Below are 12,514 nucleotides of genomic sequence, written 5' to 3'. Positions count from 1 at the left end.
TTTGAAGCATTCACATCAAAAAATGGCGTACGCTTGCGTACGTGACTTTGGCAATGTACAAACATTCACATCACCATCCTTTCACTGTAAATCGAGCCTACTGGGAGCTGGTTGCAGTGATGTTGGATGGCAAAGAAGCATTCTCGGCAGGTTCTGTGCTGGCTGCTGCTTGCACCACCAAATTTTCACGAATATAATGATAAATGCTAGTTTCGTCCAAGAGGAAGTACCCTGTTTACATAGATGCGATAGTCGGAGCCGCTGCTCTGACCCCCTTCACTTTTGAACGGCTGGGGAAGGGACTTCCTTCACTTTTGAACGGTTGGCGAAATTACCCCCCTTCACTTTTAGGTGGTTGGCGAAAAGACCCCTTTCACTTGAGCTGCACCCCATGAGCTAAACCCCTTTCACCTGAGGAGGGTTCGGCTTCTCCCTATCGCACCTATGCCTGTTTATGATTCCTAAAGTCTGAAGAAACGTAGCTTTCCTTAACTGCTTAAGAAGCGATGTTCTTTTTATACTCTTAAAAATATCATTAGAATTACAGTGTACTTCTTGTCTTTTCCTTTCAAAAAGTTTATTCAAAAATTGTGTTCTAACGTAGCCGGTGGCGAAATCCTTCAACATTAAGGTCCGCCCAAAGGAGGGGAAGAGTACTCGGAAAGAACTAAGCAGTTACGTGGAGTATGATTAAGGTGGATGTAGAGTGAACTAAGGAGATATCATTTTTGTACAGCAGAAAGGAGATAGTTGATGTCTTCTCTAACGCTACTCCAAAAATTCTATGCGTTCCACAATTGATCTTAAACAGTCGAAAAAAAAAGAAAAACACGTGAGACCAATGTCTGGTTAATCCACCCTTTGTCACTGATGGTTTTCAATAAGGAGGTGCTTCTCCAAAACTGCAATAATCGTTGCCTAACAATATTTTGATCGATTGGATTCGACGACCGTTATGTAAACGCTTGTGACTCACTCGTATTTCACGTATACTTTAGTGCTGTGTCATAGGGATATTATAGTGTTTCTCTTATTTTGTAATGTCCGAGTAGATGAATGTTTGAATGCTGACGTGTTACATGCTGCAGTATATTCCAGTTTCTTTTCGTTCTCAAACTCACTGGTTTTATAGCCTTTGATGGCCTCTTTTATCCTTTAGAAATAGGGCAGTTGAATCTAGATGTGGATCATTTTCCTTTTACAAGAAGTTTCATCCACAGCCTCCACTCTTCTCATCATAACTCCTCGTTTCTGCAGTTTATTTTGTTCGATTTAAGCTGAGATATGTTTTAGTTTGTGAGAATTCGGTAGCTTGTAATTAGCAGCACCGACAGAAGTGAGTCTGTGCTGTAAGGTTATTATGTAGCTGTTTCTTCATCGCTCTCCTTCCGATGGTGATGTTTTGAATGGTTTATTCGTCCAATTATTTCAGTATAAAAAATGTGCGACGACGAGGTTGCGGCTCTTGTGGTTGACAATGGATCCGGAATGTGCAAAGCCGGATTCGCCGGAGACGATGCTCCCCGTGCTGTGTTCCCCTCGATCGTTGGACGCCCACGTCACCAGGGTGTCATGGTTGGTATGGGTCAGAAAGACTCCTATGTAGGAGATGAGGCACAGTCCAAGAGAGGTCGGTGAAACAAACAATCCCCGTCGGGTTTAGACGCTCACTCTCCTGGTTTCAGGTATCCTCACCCTGAAATACCCCATTGAGCACGGTATCGTCACCAACTGGGATGATATGGAGAAGATCTGGCACCACACCTTCTACAATGAGCTCCGTGTTGCTCCCGAAGAGCACCCCGTCCTGCTCACTGAGGCCCCACTTAACCCCAAGGCCAACAGAGAAAAGATGACCCAGATCATGTTCGAGACCTTCAACACCCCCGCCATGTACGTCGCCATCCAGGCTGTGCTCTCCCTCTACGCTTCCGGACGTACCACTGGAGTCGTCCTCGACTCCGGAGATGGTGTCACCCACACCGTCCCCATCTATGAGGTCAGGCTCGTTGCTTGAGTGTGGTGTTCTCTTCAGAAGAACCATGCTGATTAGCCTCTTGCAGGGTTATGCTCTTCCCCACGCCATCCTCCGTCTCGATCTGGCTGGCCGTGACCTCACTGACTACCTGATGAAGATCCTCACTGAACGTGGTTACTCATTCACGACCACTGCTGAACGTGAAATTGTCCGAGACATCAAGGTCAACTTTACTAACCGCTGCTTAGGCTTAAGGCAACTAGTTCTTAAAGTAATAAGAATTGGTTTTCAGGAGAAGCTCTGCTATGTTGCACTTGACTTCGAGCAAGAAATGGCCACTGCTGCTTCCTCATCTTCGCTTGAGAAATCCTATGAACTTCCTGACGGACAGGTCATCACCGTCGGAAATGAGCGGTTCCGATGCCCGGAAGCGTTGTTCCAGGTGAACCTGGCTTAGAGGCAAATTTTCGTTTTAAATAACATTTTCGAGTTTCAGCCTTCGTTCTTGGGTATGGAATCAGCTGGCATCCATGAAACTTCTTACAATTCTATCATGAAATGCGACATTGATATTCGAAAAGATTTATATGCGAATACCGTGCTCTCTGGTGGAACAACTATGTATCCTGGAATTGCCGATCGTATGCAGAAAGAAATAACAGCACTAGCTCCTAGGTTTCTATTTCGATAAGAAGTCAAATTTTTCTTGGATGGAGACGAGTTTTCTAATATAACAATTTCAGCACTATGAAGATTAAAATCATTGCTCCTCCTGAGCGCAAATACTCAGTTTGGATTGGTGGATCCATCCTTGCCTCCCTGTCCACGTTCCAGCAGATGTGGATCTCAAAGCAAGAATACGACGAGTCTGGACCATCCATTGTTCACCGCAAGTGCTTCTAATCGCCGTTCACTCGCCGTGGTCGACGTCACTTCTGTCCTGCCGCCTCTTTGTTTTGTGCATACTGTTTTCTTTCTCGTTTGCATAACTGAGCTTATAAACATTTGGTGTTATGTTATGTTTTATATTTCTATGGTTATTGGTAGAAGCGCCGTACGAAGCGTTTCCAAACAAGTCGCTATCGAAAAAAGGACTCTAGGTGCGTTGTGGTGCAATATTTTGTAAGTTGTTGCGGTCAGAATGCTACCAGAGGAGCCGTCTTCAAGATAGCCATCCTGAAGGAGGTAGTTTAGTAGAGTTATTGTTTTGCTCAATTTGGCGAAGCTCTTTGGGGATGTTCGGCAGCTTGTTGTGTACAACATCACATTTTGTATCCGATCTTTTTTCCACAATTCCTAATTCATGCTTTGTATTTTGACACAGTGAAGTGCTACATTATAGGAGTTATCCCGTCGACCAGTGGCGACTCATCTCTTCTCATCATAAATTCTGCCCATTTTCATTTCTCCGTAAGACGAGTTTCGAATAAGAGTTCAGAAGAGAAACTATGCTCATAATCTCCCCATTCATATCGGGTCATTTTTGGCGAATACCTGGGTTGTGTCTGCATACTCATACACGACAGTAACTATGAAATCCATGACCACCTTGTATGCAAGAGATCGGAATTAGGGTTGCAGAGCTGTTGTATTTTTTTGAAGGATAGAGTGTTTGGGGTTAATCATACCGTTTCGGATGTGACAAGAATAGTTTGAAATATGTAGGTGCGGGGTTGGCCTACATGACGACGTGAAAGGCTTCGGTCAGTGTTTTTATCCTTCTAGACAAGTTTGCGAAGTAGTAAACGGTGTTTCTAGGGCAGTTTTCAGGCACTAACTACGCTACACTTGTCCTTCCACCTTCAAAACAGAAAACGAAGCGTGTTAACAGTATTTGGCAGATAGCGTTACACCGTTATTGTGTGAAGGTAGGAACAGCTGAGGTGTTCTAGAAGCTCTCGCGATGCCGCAGCTACGTCAAGGATCTCCACGTTTATAGTAGTTGTGGAATCAAGCGCTTCCTCCTACAACTGGTATGGCGTCGAACAAAGTATTGAGAGGAAGAAAATATAGAAACATATGTTCACAGTTTCAAACTTTCTGTGTATGATCGGGTCAAGGCGAGACTTGTGATGCAATTGTGAATTGCACAAGTGAAGACGTTTTGGATCGACAGTGTGGGGAGGATTAATGTTTAGATCTGGGCGAGAGTACCAAGATCTGTGGACGAGTTGTGTTGCCGCATTCCACCCACTTTTTTCTTGCACTATAAAGCTCTTAGCGACGAATATAACACTTCAAAAGATTAGTCACCTTCTTCAAAGTGTTTGGATTTTATCAGTGTCAAAACGTCGGCAGGCCGTTAGGAAACCGATTCTCTGAGATGCTTTTGATTCACAATTCTGGAACTTTAGCGGTATTTTCGTTATTTTTTGTGCAGCTTCTCATAAGTACAGCCTTCTTTTTTCAACCGTGCAATGAGTATTATTAAATCGATTTCTCGGCACAAATCCTGTGCAATGGAAGTCTGTTACTGATTCTTCTCCTACTTAACTATTTATTAATTTCCTCAGAAGTTCAAATTTCCTAAATAACATCAACTAAATTCCAAGAAAAAAAGTACTTGTTCTCATCATTCGCGGAAACGCCACGAATGAAGAAAGGGTTTAAGAACGTCATTCGGATCTCGAAATTAGGAGGTTGGTTAAAAATAAGCTGGATCGGGTACTGAGTTGTTTATTCACACAGTATTATACAATCCACAAATTATAGTCGTCGAATGTGTTCATTGTTAAAGGTTCATGACTCATGGTGACTAAGTTCTCGGCTTCCTCATACAGTCGTGTTCTCGGTTTCCTTCACCAGAGGACACCAACTCCTCTGCTATCGTATGTTCCGTGGAACAACCTTTCTCCAGTGATATAGACGGCTATAAACCCATCTTGGTCACTCCGATGATTGCACATAATTTCTTTTTCTTGCATCATCTCATTTGCAGCAGTCGCTGACGTCTGTACTTTGCATTCACAGATCTTCTGCGAAGTACTTTTCTGTTTCTACAACCTAGTTGGATCCTGCTGTTGTACTATTAGTTTCTCCTGAGTTACCAAGGGTTAATTTTTGTTGCCATGTGTTGCGAAAAAATTACACAACTCAATTAATTACATAGTAATTTCCTGTCAGAAGGGCGAACCACCTCAGTGCAGTACAGCTGAGGTGGTTCGCCCTTCTGACAGGACGAGATTGGAACTTTTTTTAGAACTGACTTCAAACCAGGTAAATATGTGTGAACATGTCTGCGCTCCATAAGTAGTATGAATCAACCGAAATCGCTGTAGAAAGAGAGATCCATTTCTTGAATCGATAAACGTCGGTTAAACAAAAGGTCGTTTCCGGTACCTGCTGAGCATCATATCTATCACTTGATGACGCACTATTCAGCCTCATGACTAACAACTAGTGGGGAAAATGTAGTTGAGGGAGCACTCATTGGTGAAATTATTTCTGGACGCTCTATCTTACTTTTTCTCTTAGTAGCTTTACCTTACATGTCACACATCCTTTAAGGCTAATGCTTAGGTCTTAGGGCACCGATTGATTTAGTTTTTTTAATTCCAGAAATCAAAAATGAGGAGCTGTGCAGTAAGGCAGGTCAGTGGAGTTACTGGGAGGAAACCAAATATTTGAACTAATACAAATTGGCGGGAAGACAGTTGACGAAAGCGACATCGTAGCACAAAGAAGTAGGACAAACAGTGTCTTTGGATTTCAGGTCACAGCCTTCTCATGTGGGATGGTGCAGTTATGATAGAAATTGCTGTAGATTGCTACACCTACATCGTTTATACGATATGCTTCAATTGTCCCTCGGATCCGCCATCGATTTGTGGAGGGCCATCTTCGTTATACGGCTGTGGATCTAGGTGTAAAGCTTGCTGTATTGGAGGTGATGCATCGGGGCTCCGGTGAAAGAGCGCACTGTACATTCGCCTCTTTCCGGAAGGCGCAACAAACTTCTCGCAGTTCATTTCTTCTACTTGTTTTTTCTTTTAGATTGTTTTCCTTCATTTATTTATTTTTTCGTATAAAAGTTCTTGAATAGGACTACATAGTCTCAGCAAAGTCGTATTCCATTGGTTTTGCTCCAAAGGACACCTCTAACATCATTGTTTGTAATGGCTTAATTACTGTCGCATTTGTTTGTGTAATTGCGCCCAAATATCATCATTCGTAGTTCGACACTAAGAAACCACTCTTTGTTAGTTTAATTGTTTCTTCTGATGTCGGACTTCTTTGCAAAGGTTTCAGTTTGAAGAAATTGGATTTCTGTCTCACATTTTGTATAAGTGCTACGTGAGTAGTTTTTAAAATTTTTCTAAGATGATTTCGTATCTCACTACTCTTACGATTGCGAAACACACTAGCCACGCACAAGCAAAAGAGGTGCCGGAACAGCAAAACAGACGATGAAAGCAATGGAAAAAGCAGTTCGCTACGTGATGTTATTCATGGATCTTCCACTAAAGAAATGAAAATCAGGAAGAAAAGGGCTTGGCCTCCTAAGTGAAAAGAGGCTAGTGTATGTCTTCGCCGAGTTAGCGATGTGTTGCCCCGAAGCAACACACCCTACTTCGGCTGCACATGTCCTTCAGCGTGGTTTTTGTTTTTGTTCTCGGCGTACACCTTAACGATCTGTGCACGAGTTGATTTCACATTCGACCTAGTATTGGAACGATTGAGCAAATTGTGGCGGATAGTAACATTTTCAAACACTATGCTTATGTTACATAAGAATGTTAGTAACATTTCTGTTTCCTGCGCCTTTTTTTAAACTACGATGGAGAGTCGATCATGATCATACTCATACTCGTGAACTACACTTCTATAGCCGGATCGAAACAACCTGAGCCTTAGCTCTACTCATCTTTGCGCTCCTTTCCCCTAATGGAGCTAGCGTAAGTCTCACTTCGATTGTAACCGCTGGCTCCACCGTGCCGCTTACACAGCTGCACCGAACTTCATGTGGTTTTGTCCCGACTATATCTTTATCTCTTTGTTGATGGACCTCACAATAGTCAATTTCGTGATATGCTGCCTTTAAGATAGAAGTTTCTCAAAGCATGCTTGTTCTAATAGCCTCATGATATTTACAACTACTCAAGGTGGCAATTACCTGCAGTTTAGTATACGCCGATCTCTCATAGTTGAAGTCTAGAAATAGTTCTAGGCAACAATGATTTGCCACACCGCAATTTATATATTGTACCATCAGAAGCTAAGCGCTTTGTGGTTTAATTGGTTATAAATGACTTTCTTAAGGGTACAGAATACTTTCCATCCGCAGGTGTTGCATGTTTATCGACGTGACTGACGAATCGACGAATTGGAAGGAAACATTACCATTTTCTCTTCACCACTGCTGAAAAGAATGAGGAAGCGTCGAAATTTCGGATAAACACAAAGATTCCTCTCCAGCTTTTACAGTTTTTGTCCGTCGCTCCAATCCTGCAGCACTTTAAGTTGAACCGTAAATATATCATTTAACAAGAAATTGTCACTTTTGGGTTGCGAATGCCATTAGTCGCCTTAGTGATTCTCATCTAAAAAGCTTTATTAGGGAAAGGTAACGCTCTTATGCAAACATTTGTCCCATTGCACTATGATGTGAAGCTAATAGAAAAACGCTTGTGATTCATTGGAAGGTTTGCTTTGTGTATGACTCAAAGTTGTTTCTACTCCCTTCATAATTTTGTTCACATTTTCTAGAACAATCGATATCCTTATGTATACTTTAAGTTGAACCGTAAATATATCATTTAGTCGGCAACGTTCTGTAGAACATGTTTTGAGTTGTTGCGTTTTTTCGTTGTCATAGTAAAAACTTGACTGAATCTGACGTATTTTCAATGTGCTTCAAAGTATTATCATTTTGTTTCTTCTTTCTTCTTTATGTTTCTTTTTGTCTTGATTTACTCTAACAGCATATTTATGGCGTCAATGAATTCCAATGATTTTCCATAATTTTATCATCTGTGCCGTCAAGTTGTCGTCAATGGTTGCCCAGAAATATACTATCTGTGTTCATCATTATTGTTGCTTCCTCTCCAACTTGTTATTTTCTTACTGTAATTTCCGTAACTAAACCAGTATTGAATGGTTCTTCTTTTCAGAATCATGACTACTTTCATAAAGAGTATAGGAGAAGTTCTAACTGGCGGTCGCAGTAAGGATAGTAATGGCGTGTTTTGCGCCGACGAAACATTATGGTTTGAAATCCTGAAAAGATGCGACAAAAATTCATTACTTCGTTGTGAACAGGTGTGTTCTTCTTTAGCACATGTTAATTTTGAAAATTACCCTAAGGTTCGTGTGATTTTGCAGTATTATCCGGAGTACCCCGTATCACCGACACATTACATTCGTCGGGGAAAATGTAAAAAAGTGCTGCGGGTGGGGAGCAACCGCGTTCTTGTTTCTGGATGCTCTATCTTACTTTCTTTTCTTATAAACTTTAGTTTGCATGTCATATATCCTGCAAGAGTAATGCTTAGGTCTTTATTTTTCATCCCGACTGATTTACCAATTTACTTCCAGAAATAAGAGCGTGACTGAGTGGCGCTGTGGGATGTAGATGGGAAATGGTTCTACTTTGTAGGATTTAACACCTATGATTCTTCCATTCTCTCATCTTCATCCCTTTTGTCCTTCTCATCGGTGTTAAGCCATGGTTGTCAGTTCTACGCGGCCTTATCTTTTGTTTGAAAAGATGAAGGGTATCCTCTCGATTTTTTGACTGAACATAGTTTTTTGAAGTAAGCTAGTTTGAAATACTAAATATTCTCGCAATATATTGATTATTGATCTTACTGTTGTAATAAAGCCGTCCTACATCAAATCCCTATCAGTAGCAGTTTGAACTTAGTCGAAAACATATCATTCTTACTGGATAGAACATTTTCAATATGAGGCGGGAGTTTCGTTGCTTTTCGTGTTAGCTGCCAAGCGGGCTCGCGTGTTTGTTTAGTTCTGCCTCCTTTGCTTGAAGAATACTGAGTTGTTGTGTCCTAACAGACCTTTGCAAGTGAAACTTATGCAAAAAATCCTTTTTTACTGGAAATCCGTGCAGTTAGGGGCGTAATTGAACAGTTAACAGTGAGACTATCTGACATTAGTGGTAAACAAACGTTACTGTCGTCAAATGATCATCTTCTATTTACAAGCACTGCAGCTATTCCGAAACCGGCAACAACACCTACGTTCTTTGCAACTCAGAGCGATACTGCCTTTTGTATGTTATATCAAACCTTCTCTCGACACGTAATTATCCTGAGGATGGATAGAAGTGCAGGTGTGGATACTCTGCCGGCGACGGAATGGTTGCGTCCTCCTGTGGGTAAATTCTCTCCGCGTGAAGAGTAGTTTTGTTGCAGGCATGCCGGCTTTTCCACAATATACTCAAGACATCTCAGTTTTGGATTGAAAAATGTGAATATGATGGTGTTGCCATTCCCCCTCTCAACTGGAGGAAATTCTTGCGTCAGGACTTGGACGTATCTCATGATTCCGAGGGATCGTCTATGCAACGTGAACTCAACTACAAAAGAATATTCTGTTGTCGTCCTTACAACCGAAATCTGGCAATGCAGTTGAGCAATACATCAACGCTCAATAGCTTAAAGAAGAAAGGAATGGTGTTTAGATCCAGAGGAGATGGGTAAGTTGGGAGTGCATGATAAAGGAGTATCCTGATTCCTCAGGATATTCAAGATTTTGAGCTACTTTTAAATTTTGTGGTTTGTGTTAGTGTTTCTGGCTTTTTCCAGAATCCGAATAGAGCACCCGCCCGTTTATTGTGAACCATCAGAAGTTCCTGTATGTTTTGCAACAAGCTATGACTGGTGTAGTCGCTATTTCGAAATCAATTTCGAGAAGTCAGGCGTGGAGGCAGGACTCTTGCAGTTCAATTTTGGATGTGAAGGCACCGTTCGGCGAAATCTTCGATATTGTGTTCTTTTTAGTAGACAATCTTGTTCGTGACATAATTTGCAAGTATAAGGCAAAAAAAAAAACACCAAATGTAGGTACAGAAATGAGATGGATCAGGGGCACCAGGATGATTAGTTTACCCTGCCGGGGTTTCTTTTTCCGTGCGAGTAATAAAACAAAAGCATTCAAAGTAGACCAATGATCAGGTTCGTTCGATGAAACACCTTTTGCTGTTCGGTTGTACTCACAACTTTACAAGTGGTGGAATTCACGTTTTGCTTTCATTTTTTCATGCTTAAAGAGTTGTTCCGTCGGATAAACTGACTGGTCCAACGCTGCTGACCCATCCCATTTCCGGATTTAAAAGAGTGCTTTGCGGTTTCGGTGTAACACACGCAGTATGTTTGATAACTTGTCTGTTGCTGGGGTGAACTTGACATCGGAAATTTCGCCACACGTTGCCTTTGAAATATTTTCTTAATCAATCATCTACCTGCTCTAAGTGAGTTGGCGTGAGTTTTGACACAACTGCTATTTAGGGTTGGGTTATGGATTTAATTCGACCAGAAATAGTTGTCCGGGAACGTTGCGCATGCAGAGAAGACTGTGGTGCGGAGTATGAACTCCGAGCGCAGCTACTGAAAGATGATGAACAGTTCGATGAAAACGTGATTTTGCCTCGTTTTCTTGTTGCTACCCGTTCTTGGAATCAATGGGAAGGTCAGATGCCTAAATATTTTCCTTCCAGCGTGTATCTTCTTCTCATCTTCTGGATTTATTCAGGTGGAAAGTCCTGGGACACTGTTGAACATATCTTTAAAGATTATCCATCTGGGATGCGTAAACTTGGTGTCATGAGTCGTGGAAAAGATACCCAGTTCTGGGCTGGACACTATGGCTCTAAATTTGGAGCTACCGAAGTACTAATCAGATTTCCGGAAGTTCCAAGACTAGTATCAATAGAAGAGTTCCCGGATGTTGAAAAACGTTATACGGACGAGTACCTCGGTCGTCTCCCTCTACGTTCTTTACGTGTTCCTGTTGGTATGAGAGGACGGTTCCCAGCCCGCAGATTCTAAATTTTCGACGTAAGATTTTATTCTATGTCAATGTGTGCACGTTCATTTTGGAGTTTGAACGCTCGATTTCCGGTGACAGAAAAGAATTTTCTTAGACTTGTCATTATATTTTTTTAAGCATGTGATGCTCTTTGTGTACTTGAAGTACTTTTTTTTAACTGCTGCTGTGATATTTTCATTTTTCTTTTCGATAGCTTTTTTTTTCGAAGTTTTGTAAAAATTCTCGTGAGAGGAAACAAGTTTTAGTATTGCTCATTGTTGTAGTCGCCATTAAGATTCGAACACTTCACGTACTTGTTCTTTACTACTGTATTCTAGGTGTTTTTGAATTTCTCGTCCTTAACTTTGCGAAGAGTAGTCTTGTAGACTCTGAATGTAATTTTTCTGTTTATACGTGCAACAATTGTAAATATGGACTTCACTTCCTTATTGACGGATATTAGCCAATTACTTGCGAACTCCACTTCTAAGACAAGAGATTTTTAAGATAGTTTGGAATTTCGAAGTAATAATCCCACTTTAGAACGGCAAACATTAGTGAACATGTTTCTGACCCAAACCTTTTGACTTATACGGTACTTATGCGTTAGCCTCGTTGGTGATGAACATAAACTGCGTAGAAGTGACGGAGAACTCGTGATTTCAAAAAGAGTAGAAGTTTTCTCGAATCAGTTCTCCCCTTTCTAACATTAATTACTGTTTCAATGTCGTTCTGTTTTGTAGATTATTTTATTGTAGTGCACTGAGCCTCGTTATTCCTTATTTACTTGCAAGTTTCTTGTATTAAATAATAAAATATCTCCTCATGTTTCACTTTAAGTTGAGCTAATCGACTTACTGTTAAGGGAAATAATGATTTGTATTTGTGATTGATTGTGATACGGTGTAAAACGAGTGCCGATATTCATACAACACGATACTTGCTCGGACGGCGCGGCAGAATGAGCCGTGCGGTTCTCTCGTTAGAGGTTGCCATGTTCGTTGAGTTTCCGTTTGTTTGCTATGAATGTAATACGAACACGTTTCTAACTTTCCAATCGCTAGCTTAAAGGCAGAAATCTGGGGTGGTGCGGGTTTCAGGTGGGTTATCCCTACGTAGAGTCGTAGATTATGGAGAGGTGGGTGATTCCGTCCATTTCTTCCTAATTGCCGTAAAAAACGGCCCGGAAGATATAGCTTCGAGCGTTCCGGCGCGCTATTTTCTACAGCGAGTTCGACTGGAGCGCGCCAGCCTTGTGCACGGGCCGCATTTTCCGGACCGTTTTTTACGGCAATTAGGAAGAAATGCACGGAATATCCCTCCTCTCCGTAATCTACGACCCCTTATAGGCATAATCCACCTGAAATCTGCGCCACCCCAGATTCGTACGGTGATGCCTTTAACTATCCAATCACTTAATTGGTCGAGGACGTAACTCAATGGCAATTCAGCGCCCCAGGGCCGCATGACCCATCCAATCGAGTCGCCCAAGCAAGTATCACGAGTGGCCGGTATGGATACATGCACTCGCGTAAAATCATCAAGTGAGTA

At 41.7% G+C, this 12,514-nt stretch overlaps 2 protein-coding genes across 3 annotated transcripts; both read left to right on the top strand.

Moving 5' to 3' along the window:
* Window positions 1–1,440: 1,440 nt before the first annotated feature.
* On the top strand, window positions 1,441–2,881 carry RB195_012674 (uncharacterized protein; the record flags this gene model as incomplete). Its single annotated transcript, XM_064202160.1, has 6 exons — window positions 1,441–1,630; window positions 1,686–1,999; window positions 2,064–2,201; window positions 2,271–2,420; window positions 2,475–2,653; window positions 2,722–2,881. 6 exons carry the CDS (start codon window positions 1,441–1,443, stop codon window positions 2,879–2,881), a joined length of 1,131 nt encoding a protein of 376 aa, XP_064058041.1.
* A 5,190-nt stretch (window positions 2,882–8,071) lies between these two features.
* Window positions 8,072–10,983, top strand: RB195_012673 (uncharacterized protein; the record flags this gene model as incomplete). 2 transcript variants are annotated; one of them, XM_013445961.2, is made up of 5 exons in its annotated part: window positions 8,072–8,236; window positions 9,349–9,632; window positions 9,742–9,862; window positions 10,444–10,624; window positions 10,688–10,983. In XM_013445961.2, the coding sequence occupies 5 exons, from the start codon at window positions 8,072–8,074 to the stop codon at window positions 10,981–10,983; spliced, it is 1,047 nt and encodes a 348-aa protein (XP_013301415.2). The 2 variants fall into 2 exon arrangements, with proteins under 2 accessions (XP_013301415.2, XP_064058040.1); XM_064202159.1 differs by having other exon boundaries at window positions 8,093–8,236.
* Between the last annotated feature and the right edge of the window lie 1,531 nt (window positions 10,984–12,514).

The sequence above is a fragment of the Necator americanus genome, chromosome V, assembly GCF_031761385.1.
Source record: "Necator americanus strain Aroian chromosome V, whole genome shotgun sequence".
In the NCBI taxonomy this organism is placed as follows: domain Eukaryota; kingdom Metazoa; phylum Nematoda; class Chromadorea; order Rhabditida; family Ancylostomatidae; genus Necator; species Necator americanus.
The sequence above is the reverse complement of the archived record's forward strand: the minus strand, read 5'-3'. Positions and strand labels throughout refer to the sequence as shown.